The sequence below is a fragment of the Pungitius pungitius genome, chromosome 3 (genome assembly GCF_949316345.1).
Source record: "Pungitius pungitius chromosome 3, fPunPun2.1, whole genome shotgun sequence".
NCBI lineage: Eukaryota > Metazoa > Chordata > Actinopteri > Perciformes > Gasterosteidae > Pungitius > Pungitius pungitius.
The window spans coordinates 15,416,040-15,442,157 of record NC_084902.1 but is presented as its reverse complement, the minus strand read 5'-3'; the positions used below and the strand labels follow the sequence as shown (position 1 = coordinate 15,442,157).

Genomic DNA, 26,118 nt, shown 5'->3' with positions numbered 1-26,118 from the left:
GTCTGGATTAAATGCTCTACATCCGCTGTCCAATTTTCACTCTTTGGAGGGTGCCATTTGTTTCTTACTCATCTCAACAGCCGCTTTTTAGCTAATCTGTCTGCACTTTTGAGACAATTACATTATATTACAGGTCATTTAGCTGACGCTTTTATCCAAAGCGACTTACAATAATGGCTGGATTTGATTGGTCAACTTTGCTTAGGAAGGTTCCTAATTTAAAAAAATGACCCGGAAGTAGTGTAAGTGGCCGCCATGAGAAGAGCCGTTTGAATTGTCTAATGCTAAGGAAAGGAGCTTCAATCAGTGGCGGCATCCCACTATGGTTGGCACAATGCACCATTACATTACATGTCATTTAGCTGACGCTTTTATCCAAAGCGACTTACAATAAGTGCATTTCCACAAAGAGATACAAACTCAGAATAACAGGTAACAAGAAGTACAATTTTCATTAAACAAGCAGTTTCAAAACATGTTATAGAAAAGTGCCATTATGAGTACAATTTAAGTGCTACGATTTGTTAGTGCTACGGTTTGCTAGTGTTTTAGTCAAGGTAGAGTCTAAAGAGGTGTTGTGGTGGCGGGCGTGGTTTCGGCTCGGCTGCAGAGGGAGAGAGAGGGGGAGCGGCTCGGGGAACAGTGCCAGGTGAAAACAATAACGATCAGCTGGCAATGATTGTGTGTGTGTGCTCTCCCCCATTTGAGCAGTGAGGCGGGCGAGCGAAGGGAGGCCCCGAACGAGCGAGCAGGACGCCGGCACGTGTGCTGCAAAAGCAGATAAATAAAAGAATTAAAAACTGGCAGACTGGTCTCCAGCGTCTTCCTCCCAAACCCGACCCCGCACACCTTACAGTGGCGCCCAACTCGGCGGATGACGGACGAAAGGCAGCAGGATATGCCGACCCAACCGGCGCTCGCACTGGCGCAGATGATTGGGGAGCTGGCGGGGATCCAACGCGAGCAGGCAGAGGCGAACCGTCAGTTCATGGGGATGCTCCAGGTCCAGGTGGGGAGGCAGGCCCAGGCGCTGGAGCAATTGGTGGAGCGGTCGGGACCCGCACCTCCACCACCGGGGCCGACAGCGTTGGCAAGCCTGACCCTCCACCGCATGACAGCAGAGGACGACACCCAGGCGTTCATGGAAGCCTTCGAGGCAACGGCGGAGGCGTGCGGATGGCCGGAGGGGGAATGGGCCGTGAGGCTGCTCCCGCTGCTGACCGGGGAGGCGCAGACGGCCGCCATGGGGCTTCCCCCGGCGGCCCGGCGGGACTACCCCGCGGTGCGGAAGGCCGTGGTCGACCGGCTGGGACTGCTGCCCGAGGACCACCGCCGGCGATTCCGGAGTGCCAGGCTGGGACCGGAGGACCGACCCTTCGCCTACGGGCAGCGGCTCCGGGACGCGGCCGCCAGGTGGCTCCAGCCGAACGGGGTGGGGACGGCGTCAGGGGTCGTGGAGAAGGTGGTACTGGAGCAGTTTGTGGAGGGGCTCCCGGCCCGCACGGCGGCGTGGGTCCGGTACCACCGCCCACCGACGCTGGAGGCAGCCATCACCCTGGCCGAGGACCACCTGGCGGTGCACCCCAGCGGGCGCGACGGACGGGAGGGCGCGCCACCCTCGACCCTGAAAGCAGCCGCACCACGGGGATGGGGCCAGCAGCTGACCACAGGGCGACTTCGACCAGCCCCACGGCGGGAGCCGATGACCCGACACTGGGACCCCCCGACCGCAGCGAGCCCCGGCACTCTTCCTGACCCACCCGGAGGTTCTCAAACGCCAGGGCAGGAGTGCTGGAAGTGTGGGCAGCCCGGCCATCTGCGGAGGGAGTGCCCGCTGATGGAGGTGGGGCAGGTGATCCGGGTTGCCGGCGCTCCATCACCCTCCCCCGGCCCGGGAGCGACGTACCGCGTTCCGGTAAGAATCCAGGGGGGTACACGCCAGGCGATGGTAGATTCGGGCTGTTCGCAGTCCATGATACATCAGAGCCTGGTTCGGCCAGGGGCATTGGTAGAAGCGTCGCGGGTGAAAATAAGGTGTGTGCACGGGGACATTCACGAGTATCCCATAGTGTCCGTCGAACTTCGGTTCAGGGGAAAAAAATATAGAATAAAGGTCGCGGTTAGCTCCCACCTGACGCACCCCGTAATTTTGGGGACGGATTGGGAGGGATTTAACACGCTAATGGGAGAGGCTGCGGGGGTGCGTTCACGACCGACAGGGACATGCGGTATGTGTGCGGTGCTCAGCGGTGACGCGAGGTCGTCCGACGCCGCCGGGGGAGACGGGGAACCGGCGGAGCCTCCCGAGGAGACCCCGGCGGTTCCCGAGTTCCGCTCCATGGAAGATCTTCCACTCGAGCAGTCTCGTGACGATACTCTACGCTCAGCCTACGACCAAGTGATAAGAATTGATGGTCATTTGGTGCGCCCTGACGCAGCACAGTCGTACCCGCACTTCTCATTGATTAGGGACAGACTGTATAGAGTGAGTCGTGACACTCGAACAGGGCAGGAAAACACCCAGTTGTTAGTACCGAAAAGCCGCCGGGAAATGGTTTTCCAGGCGGCTCACTATAATCCGATGGCGGGTCACATGGGATACGGGAAAACACTAGACCGGATAATGGCCCGATTTTATTGGCCAGGCATCCGGGCGGACGCGCGCCGCTGGTGTGCGTCCTGCCCGGAGTGTCAATTGGTTAATTCACCAGCCATACCACGTGCCCCGCTGCGGCCGCTACCGTTGGTGGAGGTTCCGTTCGAACGCATCGGCATGGACCTCATCGGGCCATTTCACCGGAGCGCACGCGGATACCGCTTTGTGTTAGTCCTCATGGATTACGCAACCCGGTATCCGGAGGCAGTGCCATTGCGCAATATCTCTGCAAAGAGCGTCGCGCAGGCTCTGTTTCAGGTCATCTCCTGGGTTGGAATCCCGAAAGAGATTCTAACGGACCAGGGCACCTCGTTCATGTCGCGCACACTGGGAGAACTTTACGGGTTACTGGGCATTAAGTCCGTCCGCACGAGCGTGTACCGCCCCCAGACCGACGGGTTGGTAGAGCGGATGAATAGGACGCTGAAGTCCATGATTCGTAAATTTATTAGCGACGATGAACGTAATTGGGACAAATGGCTTGACCCTCTGTTGTTTGCAGTCCGGGAGGTTCCCCAGGCCTCCACGGGATTTTCTCCCTTTGAGCTTCTGTTTGGCAGGTCACCAAGAGGGGTGCTGGACCTTATTAAAGAAAGCTGGGAGGAAGGTCCGAGCCCCGGAAAGAACGAGATCCAGTACGTCCTGGACCTGCGAGCAAAGCTCCACACACTGGGGAGGATGTCACGGGAGAATTTGCTCCAGGCCCAGGAACGACAACAACGGCTGTACAACAGAGGGGCCAAGCTGCGAGAATTCACACCGGGAGAAAAGGTACTTGTATTACTTCCCTCTTCCAACTCAAAACTCCTGGCTAAGTGGCAAGGGCCCTTCGAGGTCACACGCCGGGTGGGGGATGTTAATTATGAGGTGGTGCGGTCTGACAGGGGCGGGGCTACACAAATATACCACCTCAACCTCCTGAAACCCTGGAGGGAGGCGGAGTCTGTTTCTCTGATTTCCACAGTATCGGAAATAGAGGACCTGGCGCCGGAGGTGCCAAAAGCGGTCAATCCCACCCCGCTCCCGTGTGAGGGTCATCTCTCTGAGGACCAGAGAGCAGACATTGCCCAGTTGCAGAAGCGGTTTGCTGATGTGTTCTCCCCCCGGCCAGGCCGCACCGACCTGATAATGCACCGAATCGAGACACCCCCGGGGGTGACTGTGAGGTAACGACCCTACAGACTACCCGAACACAAAAGAAAAGTGGTTCGGGAGGAATTAGCGGCCATGTTGGAGATGGGGGTAATAGAAGAGTCCAACAGCGCCTGGTGCAGCCCCATCGTTCTGGTGGCCAAGAAGGATGGGACTGTGCGGTTCTGCGTGGACTACCGCAAGGTAAACGACGTGTCACGATTCGACGCCTACCCAATGCCCCGGGTCGACGAACTCCTGGACCGGCTGGGCACTGCACGTTTTTTTACGACCCTGGATTTAACTAAGGGCTACTGGCAGATTCCCCTGTCGTCAGAGTCCAAAGAGAAAACAGCTTTCTCCACTCCGTATGGTTTGTACCAATTTACCATGCTTCCCTTTGGCTTGTTCGGTGCCCCGGCCACGTTTCAGCGCCTCATGGACAAGGTGCTGCGCCCGCACGCCGCATATGCAGCCGCATACCTGGATGATGTAATTATCCACAGCACCACCTGGGCGGAGCATGTGCGGCGGGTGGACGCGGTGCTGGAGTCGCTGAGGCGGGCCGGGCTCACCGCCAACCCGGGGAAGTGTGCAGTTGGACGGAGGGAGGTACGGTATTTGGGGTACCACTTGGGGGGGGGGCAGGTGCGTCCTCAGGTGGACAAGACAGCGGCAATTGCAGCCTGCCCGCGCCCCAAGACAAAAAAGGAGGTGAGGCGGTTTTTGGGGCTGGCAGGTTACTACAGACGGTTCATCGCCGGGTTTGCGGACCTCACCAGCCCCTTGACCGACCTGACCCGGAAAGGTGTGTCAGATCCGGTCCAGTGGTCGGAGCAGTGCCAGCGGGCGTTTGAGAAGGTAAAACAGACTCTCTGTGGGGAGCCGCTCCTCCACACACCTAACTTTTCTCTCCCGTTTGTGCTGCAGACCGACGCGTCGGACAGAGGGCTGGGGGCCGTTTTGTCCCAGGAGGTCGAGGGGGTCGACCGCCCGGTGGTCTACATCAGCCGGAAACTGTCGGAGAGGGAGGCCAGGTACAGCACGGTGGAGAAGGAGTGCCTGGCCATCCGGTGGGCGGTGGGCTCCCTGCGCTACTACCTCCTGGGACGCTCATTCACCCTCTGTTCGGACCACGCCCCGCTCCAGTGGCTCCACCGCATGAAGGATACTAACGCCCGGATCACTCGGTGGTATCTGGCCATGCAGCCTTTTAACTTCAAGGTGGTCCATAGGCCGGGGACGCAGATGGTCGTGGCGGACTTCCTCTCCCGCCCTCTCGAGGGAGGGGGGGGGGAGTAAGCTAGGCCGGACGGCTCCCCGGCCTAAGTCGGGCGGTGGGGGTATGTGGTGGCGGGCGTGGTTTCGGCTCGGCTGCAGAGGGAGAGAGAGGGGGAGCGGCTCGGGGAACAGTGCCAGGTGAAAACAATAACGATCAGCTGGCAATGATTGTGTGTGTGTGCTCTCCCCCATTTGAGCAGTGAGGCGGGCGAGCGAAGGGAGGCCCCGAACGAGCGAGCAGGACGCCGGCACGTGTGCTGCAAAAGCAGATAAATAAAAGAATTAAAAACTGGCAGACTGGTCTCCAGCGTCTTCCTCCCAAACCCGACCCCGCACACCTTACAGGTGTGTCTTGAGTTTTCGGCGGAAGATGTAGAGGCTCTCTGCAGTCCTGATGTCATCGGAGAGCTCATTGCACCATCTGGGAGCCAGGACAGCAAAGAGTCGCTATCTCGCCGAGTGTTTTTCTGACAGTGATGGAGGAACAAGCAGCTTGGCAGATGCAGAGCAGAGTGTGCGGGTTGGGATGTAGGGTTTCCCCATGTCCTGGATGTAGACTGGACCCGACCCATTCACAGCATGGTATGTCAGTACCAATGTTTTCAACTGGATGCGGGCAGCCACTGGTAACCAGTGAAGAGAACGGAGATGTGGTGTGGGAGTATTTCGGAAGGTTGAAGACCAGTCGAGCTGCTGCATTCTGGATAAGCTGCAGTGGTCAAATGGGGGTAGCGGGGAGACCTGCCAGGAGAGAGTTACAGTAGTCAAGGCGGGAGATGACAAGAGCCTGAATCAGTACCTGCGACGCCTTCTGAGTGAGAAGGGGTCGTATTCTCCTGATGTTGTAGAGGGTGTATCTACAGGATCGTGTTGTCGCTGTGATGTTGGCAGTCAGGGAGAGTTGGCAGTCAAGTGTCACGCCAAGGTTCCTAGCAGTCAGAGTGGGCATTAACACGGAGTCGCCGAAGTTAGCAATCAGGTCCTGAGTGGAAGAGTTTTTTCTGGGGAAGTAAAGTAGTTCGGTCTTGTCGGGGTTGATCTTCAGGTGATGAGTGGACATCCACTGGGAGATATCAGTCAGACATGCAGAGATCCGTGCCGCCACCTGAATGTCCGAGTCGGGGAAGGAGAGAATTAGTTGGGTGTCGTCGGCATAGCTGTGGTAGGAAAAAAGATGCGAGCGAATGACGGAGCCAAGAGAGTTGGTGTAGATTGAGACGAGGAGGGGACCCAGGACTGAGCCCTGAGGAACTCCAGTAGTAAGAGGACAAGGTTCCGACACTGATCCCCTCCAAGTTATCCGATAGGTGCGGCTGTCAAGGTAGGATGAGAGAAGAGAGAGCGCGGAACCTGTGACACCAAGTTCCGGAAGGAGATAAGGATCTGGTGGTTTACTGTGTCGAATGCTGCAGAAAGGGCCAGAAGGATGAGGACGGAGGAGAGAGAGGCGTCTCTAGCAGCGTGGAATTGCTCCGAGAAAGCAAGGAGAGCAGTTTCTGTGGAATGGCCCGCCTTGAAGCCTGACTGATGGTGGTCAAGGAGGTTGTTACAGTGGAGATAGGAGGAGAGTTGGTTAAAGATGGCTCGTTCAATAGTTTTGGACAGAAAGGGAAGAAGAGATACCGGTCTGTAGTTGTTTTCTTCAGAAGGGTTGAGGGTGGGTTTCTTCAGGAGTGGGATAACTCTTGCCTCCTTCAGAGAGTTGGGGAAACAACCAGATAACAGAGCATTGTTAATGAGACAGGTGAGGAACGGAAGGAGATAGGGCGATAGACTGTAGAATGTGGGATGGAATGGGGTCGAGGGGGCAGGTGGTGGGACGGGCAGAGGATACCAAGGTAAGAACTTTGTAAGGAGACAGGGGTGTGAAACAAGCGAGGGCAATAGAGGTGAAGTCTGTGGGATACAGTTGGAAGGAGGTGGGTTGGAGAAGGAGGAGCGTATGTCAGCTATTTTTTTGGTAAAGTAGGTGACAAAGTCTCCTGGAAGAAGGGTGGAGGGGGGAGGATGACTGGGGGGTTCGAGGAGGTTAGTGAAGATAGAAAATAGTTTTGAGGACTCAATTCTGGATTGGTAGAAAGCGCTTTTTGCGGCAGAGATGGAGGCAGAAAAAGAGGAGAGAAGCAACTGAAACGCATGCAGGTCGTCAGGTTGTTTGTATTTACGCCATTTCCTTTCGGATGCTCGCAGAGTGGCTCTCACAGCACGCACCGGTTCAGACAACCACGGAGCCAGAGGGGATCTGCCAGCCCGTCGAGTCGCAGTGTCCGCCTTGCAGTTAAATATTTAACAATTATTCCAACAGTTTAACATAATAAGAACATCTCGATCCACTATATTAAATCAGTATAAATATATTTACATATATATATATATATGTTCTATTAGATGTCAAAACACCTGCTCAAAAGTCTAGTAAAACTTCACGCAATGAATTATTTTGGATAAAATGTGCCTGTTTTCATCCACCTCCTTGTGTTTCCTTAACACGAGCCTGTGTACGTCGTGCAGCGCCCCCTAATACGGCGCGGTTGACAGAGTTATCAGTGTGTGTCCTGTTGTTCTCGTGTATTTTTTTCCGAAGTGCTTCATGTCCCTTCCTCCCGTATCTGTCCATGCTGGATGTTTTGGATATTTAGTTAGTTAGTTTTAGCTGCACACTTAATGTCTATATTAGTTACTCTACCCTTCGGAATCAGCCGCTGTAGGCAAAACCTTCCCAAGAATGATTCTGACTATACTACTATGTAAGTCCTTGAAGTTGAGGGGAGGTATTGTTTCATTCATTTTAAAGTAACAGCCTGTTGAGTGTGATTACACCCGTTTGTATTTCCAGAAGCTAATAGCTGCAGTTCTTTGAGAAGACATGTCCCCATGACATGCCTCCCCTGGCCCCACCGAAATGAAGAGAGGCCTTGGAATGCGCGCCCGAGTTTATCACTGTTAATGAGAGAGACTGCAGTAGGACACACTCCATTACGCGTGAGCCAGATGATGAATTACAATGCTTTCCATGACTCCCTGACCCTAAAGGATGTTTAATTAATCAGAGGATGGACATGGGCACCATTAGATTGAAGGAAAATCAGCCTGGGCTGCACTGACCACATTCTGACTGCCACACATGGCTATATTTCACACACAATGGAATCTATTGAAAGAACTGTAAGGACAACAGTGTTTTCAGTCCTAAATGAACAATCTTCCATCTATGAGGTGTCTTGGTTCAAAACAAAACAAGTATGTGGTCATTTGGAGGTCTGTGCTGTTTTGGGAATTACTTCAGATCCCTTAACAAGGGAACGAGGATCCAGGGCACTAACTAATGATGTATCTCATTATTAGCAATCATGTCATATGATCCATTTCAATTCTAGTCTAGAAAAAAAAGGTCTTCACTCGCTTCACAATAATTTTGACTATTGTGACTCTTTCTGTCATGCTATTTTTACACTCCCAACTTCCATAGCAGAGATACAATAGAATGAGGACCCTTGCCAAATAAAACAAAAAATATCATCTTGACATGAATTCATGACATGTTTTAATTCTTTTGTGGTACTTAACATGGTTATCTTTGACAGTTTCCTTTCCCTAAAACAAACAAGAAAAAACAGATGCCAGCTCGCCCAAAAGTCAGCTCACCATATGGCAAGACAAAGTGATGACGTGTAAATCTCCAGTTAACTGAATGTGTGATTTACCACCAGTAAACACTACCACTAATAATGTAGTGTAAAATCTAATCTTATAGTGACAATGTTAGATGAGGAATCTGTCAGCAGTTATAGAATCCTATGTAGTTACTGTGAACCAACACAGCTGTTCCAGGCTATTATTCTGTATTTACCTTTTTAAAAAGAATCGTACTATGTAAATGTAAGCTGTGGTGTGTGTCCTTGTTTCCCATAGCCTCTACAATATGGCTAGTTAGCACTAGCCTCAGAGTCAAAGTGACCCCATTCTTGTTTAAATGTGCCAGAAATGTTGAAAGTTGTGGGCTGATGTGAAAAGTTCTGCATTACCTTATAATAATGTTTGAATTACACAGCCAAGTATGCGAATGATGTAGTGTTGATTATGTAAATGATATCATGTAAATATAAGACTAAGTATGTTTCAAGAATGTGCAAAACATTTTCAAGCCAGATGGAAAAACCAAGGGCAACTGCTTAGGATACATGAAGAATTTTCTAAAAGACTGCAGGATGCTTTGGATTACTGGTTTGGTCCATTCTTCAAAGGATTCACTGTAACTCCAGATGTTCTTCTAAACCACTAAAACTCAATGTTGCAAAAAACAAATGGCTTTGCTGCTCATGACAAAAATCCTGTTTTGTCATGATACTGACTGACTGTTACGCTGCAGAAGAAAAATCTCCCTCAGAGTACAGTCTCCTTCCAGGTGAAGTTATGAGGTGCTTTAAGATTCTGGGTAGGCATGTGACAAAGTTGTACTTAATCTAAAGTTCTTTAACAATCCTCTCACGCATTTTTTGGAGGCATACTCTGAATCCAAAATATTTGATTTTTCTTTGCCACACATTTCTTTGCATAAATGAAAACAACATATCTATTATGTGTAGATTGTAAAAATGTACTTAGGGATACTCTGCAATGATTTGACATTGATAGGAGCAAATGACAGCATGCGTATTTCTTCATCCCATCATAATTGTAGGTGGCAGAATTGTGGATATAGTGGAGAAAAGACCCAGGCATGAATTTGGCCTCCAAATTTGACTTTGGAAGTGGGGACTCGCTTATTATTTAAATTTAAACGTAAATTATGCTGTGAAAGATCACAAAGACATGACAGAAATACTGTATGTGAGCTACAGGCTGCCAATTGGTGCCGCATTTTAAATTGCACTCGATTAAAAGCTACACACAGCGACTAAGCTCATATCACCTTTGATATCAGAAGAACCTGCCAAGCTGCATTTGAATTGACTGTGTCCATAAATTCCCATATTTGTCCATGAATGTGATAACTGTTTGTTTATAGACACTGAATATTGACAGCTATTGTTGCTTTTTATACATCTTTATACTATATCCAGTTTTAGTTATCTTCCTTATAATATAATTTTTGAATGGAGTAAAGTTTGCAGTGACTCCAGGTTTGATTGATTGCAAGCTGTGACTGAGGTATGGGTTATAGCCTCTGTGTGGCAGTGTGCACTCGCGTTGTCCTTCTTTTAGACAATTCCGACTTAGCCAGCCCTGCACGAACAATCCTCCTGGCTCTCCTGGTTTGTCTCATCTGCTCTCTGCATGCCGAGCATTTTCCAATCTGGCCGCAAGCAATGGAGGGACTGGCGCTCTCGATGTCAGCTCTCCTCAGGATTGTCAGAAGTCCTCCGTCAGATCCCCCCTACGGGCTGGCCCAGCGGGCTCCAAGGAAATTAACAAGGAGAAGAGACTTTTTTTTCTGTTTATGCTACAACAGTATTAATATTATTCCACAAAGAGTATATGGGGCAGTTTAAGAGTGCGTACAATTAAATAGTTTTCACCTTTTGGCTCTCCGGCAACTGGCAGAAACAGAAGATGATCTCACTTCTTCCCTTATTTTCTAATGCACTTTCTTCTGAGCAACTCAACTTGAACTTTCCATGACTCATCCGCACAAACATATAAACATTCACATCAGGCACAAAATGAATATTTCTTGCACTCGCAGACCACAGCGGCCTATTCACAATGGTTGACCTTTTGGTTTAAAAATAACCTCCAAACAGCGCTGGATACCTGCCAAGCGTTAGTGAGGCAAACAAACTTCAGCCACATTTTCCGGAGTTCACTGATTAATAGCATTTCAATCGACTGAATAAAGGGGTAAGGGATCTTGTTAGAGATAAAGTTGAAAGACGATACAGTTTCCAATGTCTTTTGCTCAGACACTTTCGTTCAATGTGAATTGCAGTTAATCAATTGAATAGAATCAGTAGGTCCAGAATGAGTATTTTTACCCACCGCACACCATGATTCACATCATACCTGAGCAGAAACCTACTGTTTGTAATTACATACATTGAGAGGCCAAACTCTCTGCCTGACCAAAAAGCAGCTGTAACTTTGACCATAGGTGGTGTCTTCAATATCTCATTTCACGATTTTTCAACTCATAAGTATAGCCCCAAAAAATGCATCTGGCCCAAATATGGATCTGGCTATATAGTGGTTTAACCCAAAGGTGTCGGATGTAGAGGTCGTAGTTCCTTTACACTGAAGCCAAAAAAATATTGCCATGTTTTATGCAAGAGGGAATTGTCATGTCATTGTCCAATGATGCATTAGAATTATTGTAATTTTTGCTCTTCATTAGATTTTAGAAATTAATGTAAATGCACTTTTAGATGGGAGCAATTTCTGTATTACTCTCACTCCATCTCATCATTCCTCTATTTCTTGCTTGTTTGCACAGTTTCCCTAACATAGAAGACTTGCAGGGTTACAGTGGTTGACACTCTTGGTGTGTATTGGAAAACCCCGACAGAGCATACAAAGTACACCAGGGGGTAAAAAGCCATTGACAGAAATTCTCTTAAAGATAATTACAGTGACAGTGTAAGATCTATGATAATGTGCCTTTTCAACCAGAATGTAAATTAACAAAAGCAGCCGTTAATGGATTTGTTCAAGACAGTGTCTCAGTGGAAAATAGATAGATTTTGAATGTGCAGATGGAAATGAATCATTGGCTGCTGTGTCTATCCTGTATTTTCCACCGTGTAAATTCAGAATAAAAGTTTGTCCATACGTTTTTTTTTTTATGTGGAGCTCTTATTTCCAGCTGGCGAGAGGCTCTTCTTTCCCTGATTATAATGAAGAAGACTTTTGATAAGGAGGACGTGAATAGGTGAACGAGATGAAGGATAAATGGGTTTCATCTTGAATGTAGGACAGGGTGGAGAAGTCCTCCGGTCCTCATAGCCTCCAGTGGCTCTCCGTCTTCATACTCATCTCCCAAACCCCCCCCCCCACTACTCAAGATCAATTAGGATTGACAGCGCGCTGGTTCAGAAATTGTTTAAGTTGCTTGATCTACGGGTAGATATGAGCCCTGAGGGGTCGCCGCTATCACCGTAGTCCTTGTAGCGTGGTAAGAGGCGTTATCGCAACAGAACTTCCGATTACTTGAGCGCTGTTTGCAAGTTCAAGTGAGGGGGCCATGTTAGCTTCACAAAAGAGGCAAATTGTTCTTTTATCCCGATGTGTTTTCTCACGGTGTGTTATGCAGAGCTGTAAACTGATATTTGAAGCCTAAAGAATTACCTCGACCTCGTCCATTTGGTGTAATGTTTCCAGAAAACCAATTATCCCTGCCATCTCCTATTAGCTGGTGTACCAGATAAGAAGCGCAACACAACAACTCAATTGTTATTCAGTATAAACAACCGTCTGTTTGCATTACCTTTCCCAAATGAGCATGATGAGATCTGTTTACAAAGTGCTGTGCAAGGCTTCAGGTCTGACACAAGATCCAGGCTTGATCCCCTTCAAATGAAAGGCAGTTTCCCTCAGTAATCAACTCCGACACACAACTGAATAGCTTGATTCAAAATAAAACATCAGATCAAGGCGAGCAGCAGCAGTATCCATGTGACTGGTTAAGCTGTATTTGAATATGTATAAGATGGCCAGTCCTTCGTTGGTTGCATTGTGACTTAAACTCTTTGGATGGATTTTCATGAGCATGTTAACATACCGAGGTTTGCATTTAGCTCAACGCATCTACAGAGCCATTAGCATGGCTGTAGACGACCGTCAACAAAAGGACAACATACAACATTTTCTGAGTGACCACAAAACTGTTCTGTTCATTTGGACTTTCAAAAGTTCTTTTGAACTCACACCTGCACAACCTTTGTTCAGCCACACCAGCTATTGCTGAATAGTGTTGAGTTAATAAAAATCTGGGCTTTTTTTCTGCAGCACTGCTAATGTAATTTAGTTTGAGTTAGCCGAATTCCAAACAACCTTTCTGTGACTAATATATTATAAAGACAATGGTGCACGCCTGCTCATTGTTCTTATGCAAAATGCACATAGACACATAATGACCAACATGCAATTTAATTTAGACTTTCTCTGAACTAATTACTGTGAAATCTACTGCAAAAATCACTTCATAAACTGCATTCTGTGACTAGTTTTCTGCCCGTACACTTCATTATTGCCTCCTCTCGTAGCTTCGAATATATGCTCGTGTAACTTGAAGCGATTTCACGGGTAAGTGAGCCTGAGAACTCCCGAATTAGGCCCAACCAGCACAAAGCTCGCTATTGGGAATACAGTTAAAAGTGCTGACTGTTTAGTTCCTTCTGAAATGAAACTCATCGCGGCAGTTTCAATAAGGAATATCCCCTCAAACCTTTGCAATTAGTTTATGTTTTTGTTTGCTAGGCATCTGGTTACTTTTAACATCCATGAATTCTGAGAATATTAATAGAGGTTTCATGCATCGGGATTTCACTCATATGTCACCTCCAGTCCTACCTCCGTATGTATTTAGTTTTCACTTTCTGGCCCCTCCCTCTTCCTGTGTAATTGTTAGTTCCTCCCCGATTGTTTCCACCCTGCCCTGTGAATGTAATCTGTGTCAATCGCTTGTTCTGTGCCAGTCTGTTTCCAGTGAGCTTACCAACAAACGCAAAAGTGTGTTTTCGCTTTTGCCCACTGATTTGGATACCGTTGCCTGTGTACCAAACCCTATTCAGTGAAATGATATATTCTTCACCCAATTTTGTTTGCCTGAGTCTGCGTTTGAGTCCTGCCTCTGTGATTAACACCAAGCCTGTTAAAGCATGGTAATATTTATATTATATAGCTAGGATTCCTTCAATATAAACTGTTCAGTAAATTAGGAAAAAAATCAGTACAGTTGTAACTGTTCCATAGTGTTAGACCTGAAGAGGGAAGTGCATTTGTTAATACTAATGTCAATACTCCTTACAATCTTTGTGGTGCTGTGATTGTGAATTGAGGGTTGGTTGATTGGTTTTCATTCTTAACAAGGGCTCTGGAGAGGCAATTTAATTTCCTTTCCTCCCTGCCTCCTGGTAGACTGTTTTTATTTTTTATTTAGGTGCTTTCCTCTCCATAAAAAAAGTCAACATGACTTTGTCAGCAATAAGCACATTTTCTGCTGTGACAGATATCACCTGACCCCAATTTATGGAAGGCGCAGAAGAGATACGTTCTTGGAGCACAATGTGAATATATTATCATCCCCATTTGCCCTGCATTCAGCATCATTATTATATTGAACGATGTGCTGGAAATCCAAGAAGCCTTTTCTTAAATAAGACGAAAGTATAATACTTGAATGCAAAAAAGGAGCTCATGAACAAGGAGGTTGCCCTCAATCTGGTCACAGAAACGGTGGTGTACAGTATTTGAAAAATTAGATCAAAAAACTGTATCAATCTTAAAGGTGCATAATGAGGTGCATGCCAAAAATAAATCAAGCACTAAAAGAAAAGCTTTTATTTCTAATTGGCTGAACTGTGAGATCCCATCTCCCCTGTGACACTGCTGACATCTGTATGGAGTTCCTGTCTCTTATTTTCAACAAAACAGCTGTCCCTGAGTTGAAATGTAGCCTTCGTGTCTTCTTCATAGTGCCATGTCATTATGGAACAGATATTAACGACGTTAGGAAGGATCCTCTCTGCCTTTCTAAGCTAAGTAAGGCAAACAGCAGTTATACTGTAGAAAAAACATCTTTCTCCCCCTAATGTTATTTTCTGCCACTCAGAAAGAGGTATCTGTGTAATGTTTATTCAGTTCAGTTCTCAACAACAGCTGTAAAAGCAGACAGGATTGGTTTTGGAGTGAAACCTTGACTGTTCTAAACGTTACATAAAATCACACTGAAAAGGCGCATATGAGGATGTGCAGAACCTTCAAAGGTTTGACTGTATGTGTGTAAATGTGCACATGTGCAAACACACACAGATACACACACACACCTACACACAAATTGCATTCAAAAGACATCTGCCATCATGTGACCACAAGGCATTCAGATGCTACCCTCCAATGAATATAAAGTATAAACACTCCTACAAATTCTCCACCCCTGGCCTGTATTTCATGCCATTATCTTGGCATAATAAACGCATTAGCTTCTCCCTGCCCAATTTCTGCACCTAAGATGAATCTTTCCCGACTATATAAAATAATTTGCCAACATTATATGTGCTGATGAATAATTTATGAGAGTTCATGGAGAGTTTTAGACCCAACTGAGTCCTAGAGGAGGCAGCGCTGACAGACACGCACATTGTACAGTCCGACCGGCTCGCAGGAAAGAAAGTGGAGGATTTAATAAAAGATTTTTGTTTTGCAAATTATATAAAGTACTCTATATTTACTCTGAATTGTACTTATTCAAACAGGCATGAGAGCAGTTAAAATAAAATCACATGATAATATGATCTCTGTTTAATTGTCATAGTGTTATTGATTTGAGTAAAATTATTTATCAGCTGCTCTGTCTGGGCTTTCCGCCCTCCGGTGTAACTTAGATGCCTTCCGTAAGTGTTCAACAATATATATATACAGTATATATGTGTAGGCCAGTGAAATTGAATAACACCGGACACAACATTATTATTTAGGGGTCTTTATTTCTCGACTACCATCTGAGTAGAGAGCAGTGTTAAAGAGATTTGGTGTTGATCAATTTTATGACTAGAAATGGCCGGTATACAATTATCCCCACTTCAACGTTTCACAAGTGCTAATATTCTCCGTGCACAAATAACTGCAGTGGTAACCCTCCTGCCAATATAACAAAAGAAACAAACAGTACCACACAGTTAAGCTCTGAAATCAAAACACATAAAATGATAACAGAATGCATAGCATGGTAACAAGTGGAGAGCGCCATTAGCCCCGTAGCTCCCTCCTGAACACTCAACATATGACCATCGCAAGTCATCACAACAAGCAAAACAACATCAACGCATTTAACATGGAACAACACGTCTTCTAGATTATTCCTCTACAGTTAGATGTATATTTTTCTCGTTTCATACAGAGATGACATAGATGAGGTATTTACTCACAGAAACGTTTACAACTCCGTAGGACCGTCGCGTGCAAAAATAACGAACATCACTTCCTGTTTACCTCGTCACCTTTCACTAGTAGTCTCAGGAGTACAGCGCCCTCTTGTGGCTCCCATGTTACACATCCTTTTCCCACTGGGCTACATACTCCCCTGCTAAAAAGGTCACCGTCCTCGGTGACTTAATTCAGGGTTTAACTCCCTTCACTGCTTCTCTGAAGAACACCGCCCCCATGCTGGTTAGCAACTGTGACAAAACATCGGGGCTGAGTGTAATGGCATTACATGCTGATCTTGGGTTGTGGTGAGGGTTTGAGTGTACTCCTGCATTAGCTCTCACAGTCCTTCGTGGTGCTGGAACAGGAGCCGTCGTCCCTGTCTCCCCTGCAGAGACATTTTCTGTAGTAGGAACAGGTGGTTTTACCTCAGCTTCACCCTCAGAAGATCTCCCATCCAGCGGTTCACTCCTCTCTGTAGACTCTGTGTCCAATCTGTCCTGATCAGCGGGGACCACATCCTTCTCCATTTCTCGACCCAGATCTAAAAAGGGAACCTCCTCCAGCACTACATACTCAGGTTCTTCATAGACTGTGACCGGCTCAGGAGAAACAGGAACAGAAATCAAAGTGGGGGCAGTTATTCTCATTCTCCTTGGAGCAGGAACAGGCCCTACACAAGGCCTGAGATTTGACCTATGGACCCTTTTCACTGGACCCCCCTCTACAGGCTCTACAGCATGAGTGGTGCCTTGAACATCTACTACTTTATGAACTGTAGGCCCCCAAGCGTCTTGGATCTTATTCCTGCCCTGGGGTCTGTGGCGAAGGTACACTAACTGACCCACCTCAACCGGGGGACAATAAACCTTGTGTTTGGCGAATTCCACTCTTTCAGCTGCTTTCTGCTCAGCATATTCTTTAGCTCTTGCATGGGCTTCCTTGAGACGCTCCTGATGCACTATTAGCCAGTCACATTTCTTGTCCTGCACCTGTTCCCGCCCCAACAGAGCATCCAACGGGAGGTGTGGATGGACCCCGAACAGTAGGTAGTATGGTGAGTGACCAGTAGTCGCATGTGGTGTCACATTGTATGCGTGGACTAACTCCGCTAGGTGTTCCGGCCAACGCCTCTTCTTCTCTGGGGGAAGAGTACGCAGGAGATCATGGAGTGTTCTATTGTATCTCTCACACTGGGCATTTCCCTGGGGATGATGAGGTGTGGTGCGAGTTTTCTTTACGCCGTACAGCTTACATAACTCTGCAACTACTTCACTCTCAAAATTTCGACCCTGGTCCGAATGCAGTCTCTCAGGGACACCGTACTTCATAAACCACTCCTGAAGGAGAATCTTGGCAGTAGTGTTTGCCTTCTGATCACGGGTGGGGAAAGCTTGGGTGAACTTGGTGAACACATCTGTCACAACCAGGACACTCTCTCTGCCATCGGAAGCGGGCTCTAAGACCGTGAAATCCACAGCAACCACTTCCAGGGGTCGTGTAGCCAAAAATGGTGTCATAGGGGCATGTATCCTGGGTTGTGGCATTTTGGTCAGGACACATCGCTGACATTTTTTAACCCATTGTTCGACATCATCATACATTCCCACCCAGAAACACCTCTGTCTCAGAAGATTCTGGGTTCGTTCTATTCCTTGGTGTCCCATCTGATCATGTACACTCTCAAGTACTGGTTCTCTCAAACAGTGGGGTAAAAGGAGTTGGTGACATTCACCCACGTGGACATCATCAATCACACGGTAGAATAAACCATCTTTCTCCTTGATCCGGTGCCACTGCCTAAATAAGGACAGAACGGGCTTGGCTAACCTTGTCCTCTCCTTGCCAGTGGGTTTCTGCTTCCTTTCCCAGAACTGCCTAAATGCGCTGAGCGTGGGGTCCATTTGTTGGAATTGACAAAGTTCTTCCTTAGAATATCCAGGCAAGGTGGGGGTGTTTTCCCGCCAGTCACTCCCGCCATCCACAGCCTCTGAGGCACGTACCTGTCTCACCCTACAACACTCGATCCCGGCAGTTCCCAGCTCTTGCCCTAAAGCTGTTCCCCTCCTTACATTACAGATGGCTACACATCCGTCAAAATCCAGGTCATCGGAGTGCGGATGGGGCTCCCCTGCTAACGGCTGCCTAGAGAGGGCGTCTGCAGCAGTATTTCTGCGCCCTGGCCGGTACTTGACCTCAAAGTCAAATACTGCTAGCTGAGCTACCCAGCGCTGTTCAACCGCGCCTAATCTGGCAGTATTTAGGTGACACAAGGGGTTGTTATCCGTGATAACAGTGAATCTAGAGCCTAAGAGGTAACCTCTAAATTTCTCTGACACCGCCCACTTAAGGGCAAGCAGTTCAAGTTTCATACTGCTGTAGTTGCTGTCATTTTTCTCTGCATTACGCAGCCTCCGGCTGGCATAAGCAATGACCCTTTTCTTGCTACCTTGCTGCTGATATAGGATAGCACCCAATCCCAGACTACTGGCGTCTGTCTCAACAGTGAAAGGGAGAGAGAAATCTGCATAACCCAACAAAGGGGCACTGGTGAGTCTCTCCTTCAACAGCTCAAAAACCTCCTGACACTCTGCAGTCCATAAACTCCCAAAGAGCTGTTTAGACCTAAAGGGACTGTTGCTTCTTAGGCACGCATTAACCACGTCGTGTAGTGGGCCTGCCAACTTAGAGAACCCTTCTATGAACCTCCTGTAATAGCTACAGAAACCCAAGAATGATCTTACGTCTTTTACAGTGTCGGGGACTTTCCACTGTTGCACCGCAGCTATTTTCTCCGGATCCGTCCCAATGCCCTCGGCTGATATCTGATGACCCAGGAAGCGTACCTCTGACTGCAAAAAGTGACACTTCTCTACCTTGACTTTGAGCCCGGTCTCTTTCAGCCTCAGCAGGACCCTCTCAAGCCTCACCAGATGGTCTTCGAAGGACTGGGAGTACACCAAAATATCATCCAAATACACCAGCATGATTTGCAGAACTAAGTCACTCATAGTTACCTGCATCAGTCTTTGGAATGTTGCTGGCCCATTACACACTCCGAAAGGCAACCGAGAATACTCGTACAACCCAAAGGGTGTTGTAAACGCCGTTTTATGCCTGTCATCATCATGCACTGCAACCTGATGGTATCCGCTAGCGAGGTCAATCGTTGAGAATAATTTTGCACCATGCAGGGCGTCAAAACATTCATCAATACGAGGCAACGGGAAAGCGTCACGTCGGGTCTTGGAGTTTAACTTCCTGTAATCAACACACAGCCGTAGACTGCCATCAGATTTTCTGACCAAAACCACCGGTGAAGCATATGCACTCGTGCTTTCGTGAATAACACCCTTCTTTAGAAGCTTAGTGATGTGTTCTCTGACCTCACCATACTGTGTCGGGGGTATTCGGCGGTACGGTTGTGCTACGGGAATGTCATCTACCAGATGGATCTCATGTTTAACCCGGTCTGTGTAACCTAAGTCCTCATCTTGAAAAGCAAACACATCTGCATACTTAGCTAGGAGTGCAGCTAACTTAGCCTGCTCCTCCCCTGTACCACCTATGTGCAGCCGCTTCAGGGTTGACTGAACGTCATTTCCCGCTTCTGCGTTGTCCTTCCGTTCAACCGTCACTTCCTCTTGGTCTGCTGCGATTCGCTGGAAGCGCACCTCGGTCGGGCCATTTTCAACACACTCCACGGGAGACATGACGCCTAATCTTGTCCTGGGCTTCAACCACACGTCCTCCAGAGAGAAGTTCACCACCTGTACTGGGAAAACATGCTCAGTAACCTCCACCAAAGTAGGTACTATCACAAGACCGCCCGGCAAAGGTGTCTTAGTAGGCTCCACCATCACATGGGTGCCATCACCAGATACGGGTCGGATTCCCTTTGCATAGACTGTGGCAACAGCACCAGCTGGTACGTGTACTGTATCCCTGCCCGCTACCCGTGCTGCAGATGTTTTGTCTGTTACCTCACACGTTTGTACACGCTGAAATACTTCTCTCCAGTCTGGGTCAAGCTCTCCCTTTAAGGTAGTGTCAAACTCTGCCGTGACCAACTGCCTGCATCTCTTTATTATGTTCATACCAATGAGACCTGGGACTGAATCGTGAAAACTCTGTGGCTGTGGTAGTTTCAACTCCTTGTTCTCGTCAGCCGATACCTCTGGGAACGGATCTTTGACAACTAAGAAGCCACACTCTGGTATGTTTAACCCCATAGTCTCCATATCCAGTTCAATATAACCCATGTAAGGAATCGGCAAAGAGTTTGCGGCAGTCAACTTGAGCCACTTAGCGGCGGGGAACACATCCTCCTCTTTCCCTAGTAGGTGTTTCCGGAAGAAAGATTCAGAAATAGTGCTAACTTGACTCCCTGTATCCAACAGGCACTTAACTGGAACGCCACTAAGCTGAACAGCGACTTCCCGACACTCACCCACCGCCCGCTCGAGAAACCGCTCACGGTTAATAGTCTTAGAGCCTGTAGTCTCACCTCGGATTGCCTGGCTCTTGGCATCCGAGGTGGCTAGTTTTCCGGAGTAGATGCATTGGTAGTGGTGTAATGGCTGTCTGGTTTGCGCCGTGTACACTCCCTCGCGATATGTCCCTCCCCTTTACATTTGAAGCAAATGGGCTCCCCAGCTTCCGTAAACTGAGGCCTTAGTCTGGGCTTCCCAGCCGGGTCTGGTTTGTACCTCTGCTTGAGCGCGAGACCCTCTTTCAACGCAATAGTCAGCTCGCCTATAGCTTGGCTCTGTTCTGTGACGACCTTGACAATGTCTTCTAAAGTGGTATTCCTTTCTGGTAGATTACCGGAGCTCTGGCCCTCCCCCCTGATACTGTCACACACCACCGGCCTACTCTTAGCTACCTTGGTGTTACAGGGCTTGTCTTCAAGGGACCAGGCAATGGCCTCTTCACGTACCTCTAGCAGCGATGACTGGGGCCTCTCCCTAACCATTTTACGTAGCTCCCTCCTAAGGGAGGAATCTTGCACACCCTCAATGAATTGGTCTCTGACGGAAATTTTGGCATTTGACACAGCATCGGGCCTCTGCTTCAGGGCTAATCGTAGAATTTGGGAGAGTGCATGCGAGTACTCTTGAAAATCCTCCCCCTCCCGTTGTTGACGACCAAAAAAAGTGTGTAACAATTGAGCTACGCTACGTTTCTCTGCGTAAGCCTCTTGTAACAAGGTGAACAACTCACTGGGCTCTTTCAATGCTCCATCTGTGCAGAGTCTGACCTCCTCTAATGCAGACCCCCTCAAAAGAGATAGAATGAAATCAACCCCTTCCTCAGGACTCTGGCCTCTGGTCTTAATTACACGGTCTACCTCCTCGATAAACTCATCAACAGAGCGACCATCTTTGGCTGCATCGCCACTAAAGGGTTGAATCTGACGCTCTCTAGGCACATAAACATATGACCTACTTGGACCCTTATTCAAAGTGTCGATGGCTTCCATGGCTTTTTCATGTCTCACACTCAGTTCAGACAACTGTGCCCGTAATTGTCCCAAAGCATCAGTCTCCTCTTCGAAGTGCTGCTCGTCCTCACTGTCTCTTTCCGACATGGTGAAAGTCTAGTTGCAACTTAGCTCCACACGAGTCTCTTCAAATCCTGTTCACTGGTGTAGGCTTGTCTGATGTGTTTCCCTCTCCCGGGGCGACCTTCCTCAGGGGATTCCGGATCTCAGGCGTCGGGTCACTGGTCCTTCCCCGCAGCTCTTGGCAGGCCTCACCCGTCTGGGTTACGACTTTCTCCAGGACCGTACGTTACCGCTACAGTTATCTGTGCACTTCCTGATCTAGTCTAATCAAATCCCCAAATCATAGAGACCCCACTCCTGGTACCAAAATATGTAGGCCAGTGAAATTGAATAACACCGGACACAACATTATTATTTAGGGGTCTTTATTTCTCGACTACCATCTGAGTAGAGAGCAGTGTTAAAGAGATTTGGTGTTGATCAATTTTATGACTAGAAATGGCCGGTATACAATTATCCCCACTTCAACGTTTCACAAGTGCTAATATTCTCCGTGCACAAATAACTGCAGTGGTAACCCTCCTGCCAATATAACAAAAGAAACAAACAGTACCACACAGTTAAGCTCTGAAATCAAAACACATAAAATGATAACAGAATGCATAGCATGGTAACAAGTGGAGAGCGCCATTAGCCCCGTAGCTCCCTCCTGAACACTCAACATATGACCATCGCAAGTCATCACAACAAGCAAAACAACATCAACGCATTTAACATGGAACAACACGTCTTCTAGATTATTCCTCTACAGTTAGATGTATATTTTTCTCGTTTCATACAGAGATGACATAGATGAGGTATTTACTCACAGAAACGTTTACAACTCCGTAGGACCGTCGCGTGCAAAAATAACGAACATCACTTCCTGTTTACCTCGTCACCTTTCACTAGTAGTCTCAGGAGTACAGCGCCCTCTTGTGGCTCCCATGTTACACATCCTTTTCCCACTGGGCTACATATGCAATCTTTTTATAGGTACATGCATGAGTGTTTCAGATAGATACATATAAATGTGTCACTATGCATGTAAGCATTTCATACGCATGTGTATATGACACCAGTATAGTATGCGCGTGTGTTTCTCATATGTACATGTATGTGTTTCAGACGAGTATGAATAATGTTTTATGCACGTTTACAGAGTATGCATGTATGTATGTGTAAGTGTCTCACTAGTAGGTGTAAAGGTGTCTCAGTAGTTAAGTCCTAAACGGCCGCTGTTCATTCAGTGTTACATCTAGTGTTAGATCTACCAAATGTTTACATGTCTTTATCTTTTATGCCTTTGCATAATGTAGCATAATCTAATGCTATCTTTTGATCTGTCGAATAGTGTGAGACCATCAACCTTTGAACTGTCAACAAACCAACGATTTTAACACAGCCTGGTTGAATGCGTTGGGCCCAACAACACCCTCAAACTGCAACATTATTGACAATAAAGTACTTCTTTGAGTACCTTGTGTTACACACACACACACTGCGACAGGCTCCGTTCAGGTGTTTTATTCTGCAATGATAACACAGACAGCGCACTCAAAATCAAAAACAACAACAACCTGTTGTACTTCCGACTTTAGCCGGAGTCACTTGCTCTGTGTCAGAGATGAACATTCAAAACCCGATATCGGCGACGCTAACACTTAGCGCGGGAAAATCTGCTAGCTACTCTCGTTGTTGGTCGCCGACATGCTACGTTTAAATACAGGGCATTAAAACATGTAACCACCAAAAACGGGCGAACTTAACATACATAAACATTTGCGAACAGGCTTACATATATATTTGCTTACCTGCAATGATAACACAGACAGCGCACTCAAAATCAAAAACAACAACAACCTGTTGTACTTCCGACTTTAGCCGGAGTCACTTGCTCTGTGTAAGTGTTACAGCGCCCGTCACGCCTACTAAACCCGCTACCGCCACCTGCTGGCGGAAACAAGTGCTGTCCCGTAGCCACTCCAGGGAGAAAGAGCCAGACTCAAACAGTCAGACAGGGTTTTTGAACACAATAAAATAATACAATGACAGGGGAATGGCACTAAACAATACAATCCAAACAACCAGTAGCAGTCCTTAAAATGTCCAGGGTGCCACACCCTCCCCCACTTAATAAAAAGAAAATAAAAAAATGCAGTTACTTTTTTTTTTTTTTTTTTCCACACTCGCTACTGTACTGTACACCAATGGCATTTACCCGTCCAATAACAGCATCCATTACACTATGCTCGGTTACATGGTATAAGTTAGTCCTGCTCACTTGGTACCAATACCAAGTCTTGTGTAAAGTAACCCTTAATTTACCCTCAAGATCAATAAACCTTTTTACCACATTAGGGTGAATTATCTCCTGTAACCAGACTCAATAATCGGCCAACACTTTAGTCTGTTACCAGCTTTCCCGTTTACACATTAAGACTCCATAGCATGTGTTTGTCACACTACAATCACAATCGGTGACACTAAAGTATGTTCTTAAAGTAACTATTCAGTAAAAACGTTTTCCCTTTTTTTTTTTTTTTTTCTACATCTGGCATCTTAATTGTCCTTAACCTTTCTGTTTGATAGTCTTTAGCAGATTGTCTGTACCTCTGTGGATGCCCAAGGTCTCCACAGTCTCTGACTGCAAAGTGCAGAGTTGCAGAACTCAATATTGTTCATGCCAACTTGTCCCACAGTAGGTTGTCCCAGAGCATCATACGTCAGCCTCGTTGGCTGTCGTCGCTCTCTCCGGGGCTGATTTCTTAGTGCCAGAGCCGGTGATCCTTGTTCTGTGTCAGAGTCTCTGTCTTCATGTTGTTCTTCTTCATCAAATGTGTGCTCATTCTGCCGCTCTTCTGGATCGTGATGATCCTGTGATATCTGCAGCTCCAGTTCTTCCTCAGCTCCCACATCCTGTAGGTCCAGTCCATGGTGTGATCCTTGCCGTTCCCATGCCCGTTGTTCCCGGGGTTCACAGGTGTCAGGAGTAGCAACCCTGTTGTCGGGGTTGCCTCGGGGTGAAAACCTCCACACCAGTTCACCTTCATCCTCACTCTCCAAATCTGAGTCCTGAAGTAGTAGCTGCTGTTGTTGTGATTTACCTCTGTCTTGCCTCATACTTCTCTCTCTTTTGTCCTGCCCTTTTCTTTCGGGTTTTTCCACCGGCAAGCTGTCACATGGAAGCAAAAGATTTCTGTGTACTGTGCGGTTTTTTCCTCCTCTTTCTGGTTTGATCTCAAAAACAGGAATGTTGGGGCTTTTTTGACTAACCACCACATACACTGCATCCTCCCAGTAAGAACGAAGTTTGCCAGGCCCCCCTCTCTCTCTGAGATTGCGGAGCAGAACTCTGTTGCCTGGGTGAAGTTGCACACCGTGGCTCTTTCGGTCGTAATATCCTTTGCCTCTCAAAGCTTCTCTTTGAGCTGTTGTTGAAGCAATCTCATAAGCCTCTTTCATTCGTGATTGCCAGTTGTCCACATACTCGTCGTAGCTTACTTGCTGCTCCTGTAATGGTAAGTTGAACAAAATATCTACAGGGAGTCGAGGAGTACGGCCAAACATCAAATAGTAAGGAGAAAACCCGGAAGCCTCGCTCCTAGTGCAGTTGTAGGCATGAACCACTTTTGCTAGTGAATTCTTCCAATCAGTCTTTTCAGTGTCGGTCAGCGTTCTCAACATAGACAAGAGAGTTCTATTGAAACGCTCCACTTGTCCGTTCCCCTGTGGGTGATATGGGGTAGTATGAGAGCCACGCATACCACAGACCTTTTGCAGCTGGGAAAACAGCTGATTCTCGAATTCTCTGCCCATGTCGTGATGGATTCTGGCAGGGAAACCGAAGTTGAGGGCAAAATCATTGAAAATCTTTTCCACCACTGTTTTTGCTGACTTATTTTTTGTTGCATATGCTTGTGCAAAGCGTGTAAAGTGGTCCATCACCACTAGAATGTATTCGTAGCCATGCTTGCAAGTCTCAAGGTGTAGAAAGTCTATGGACACAAGCTCAAAGGGGTAGGTGGTGGTAATGGACGCCAGTGGGGCTCTGGTGATCTTACTTGGTCGCTTTCTCTTCAGGCATTCACAGGCATGCATTACAAAGTGCTCCACATCATTTTGCATTCTGGGCCAGTAGAATCTATCTCTTATTAGTCCTAGGGTTCTTTCTGCCCCTAAATGACCCATTTCTTTGTGCAGTTCTCTGAATACAGTGTCATGGTGTACTTTGGGAAGAAGGAGCTGGTCTCTGCCATTGGCTCTCCTGTAAAGGACTCCATCATTGTTTAAGTGCAGATTCCTCCATTGTCTTAGCAAGATTTTAACACCAGAAGGTTCTGTTTTGAGGGCGTGACCTTTTGGCAGATAATCTCTGTTTTTGAAGTGTAGAAAGCGACCAATCACAGCATCTTGCTCTTGACTC

The 26,118-nt window shown here is 47.4% G+C and overlaps 1 protein-coding gene across 1 annotated transcript; it reads left to right on the top strand.

The window, feature by feature from the left end:
- The first annotated feature begins 605 nt into the window (after positions 1–605).
- Positions 606–5,406, top strand: LOC134127043 (uncharacterized). The gene is made up of 2 exons (XM_062561649.1): positions 606–1,915; positions 5,269–5,406. Exons 1-2 carry the CDS (start codon positions 875–877, stop codon positions 5,269–5,271), a joined length of 1,044 nt encoding a protein of 347 aa, XP_062417633.1. The 5' UTR covers positions 606–874; the 3' UTR covers positions 5,272–5,406.
- Positions 5,407–26,118: the final 20,712 nt, after the last annotated feature.

Bases quoted from the DNA above. Each gene is read 5' to 3' on its own strand.
- LOC134127043 (XM_062561649.1), top strand. From the start codon at position 875: ATGACGGACGAAAGGCAGCAGGATATGCCGACCCAACCGGCGCTCGCA.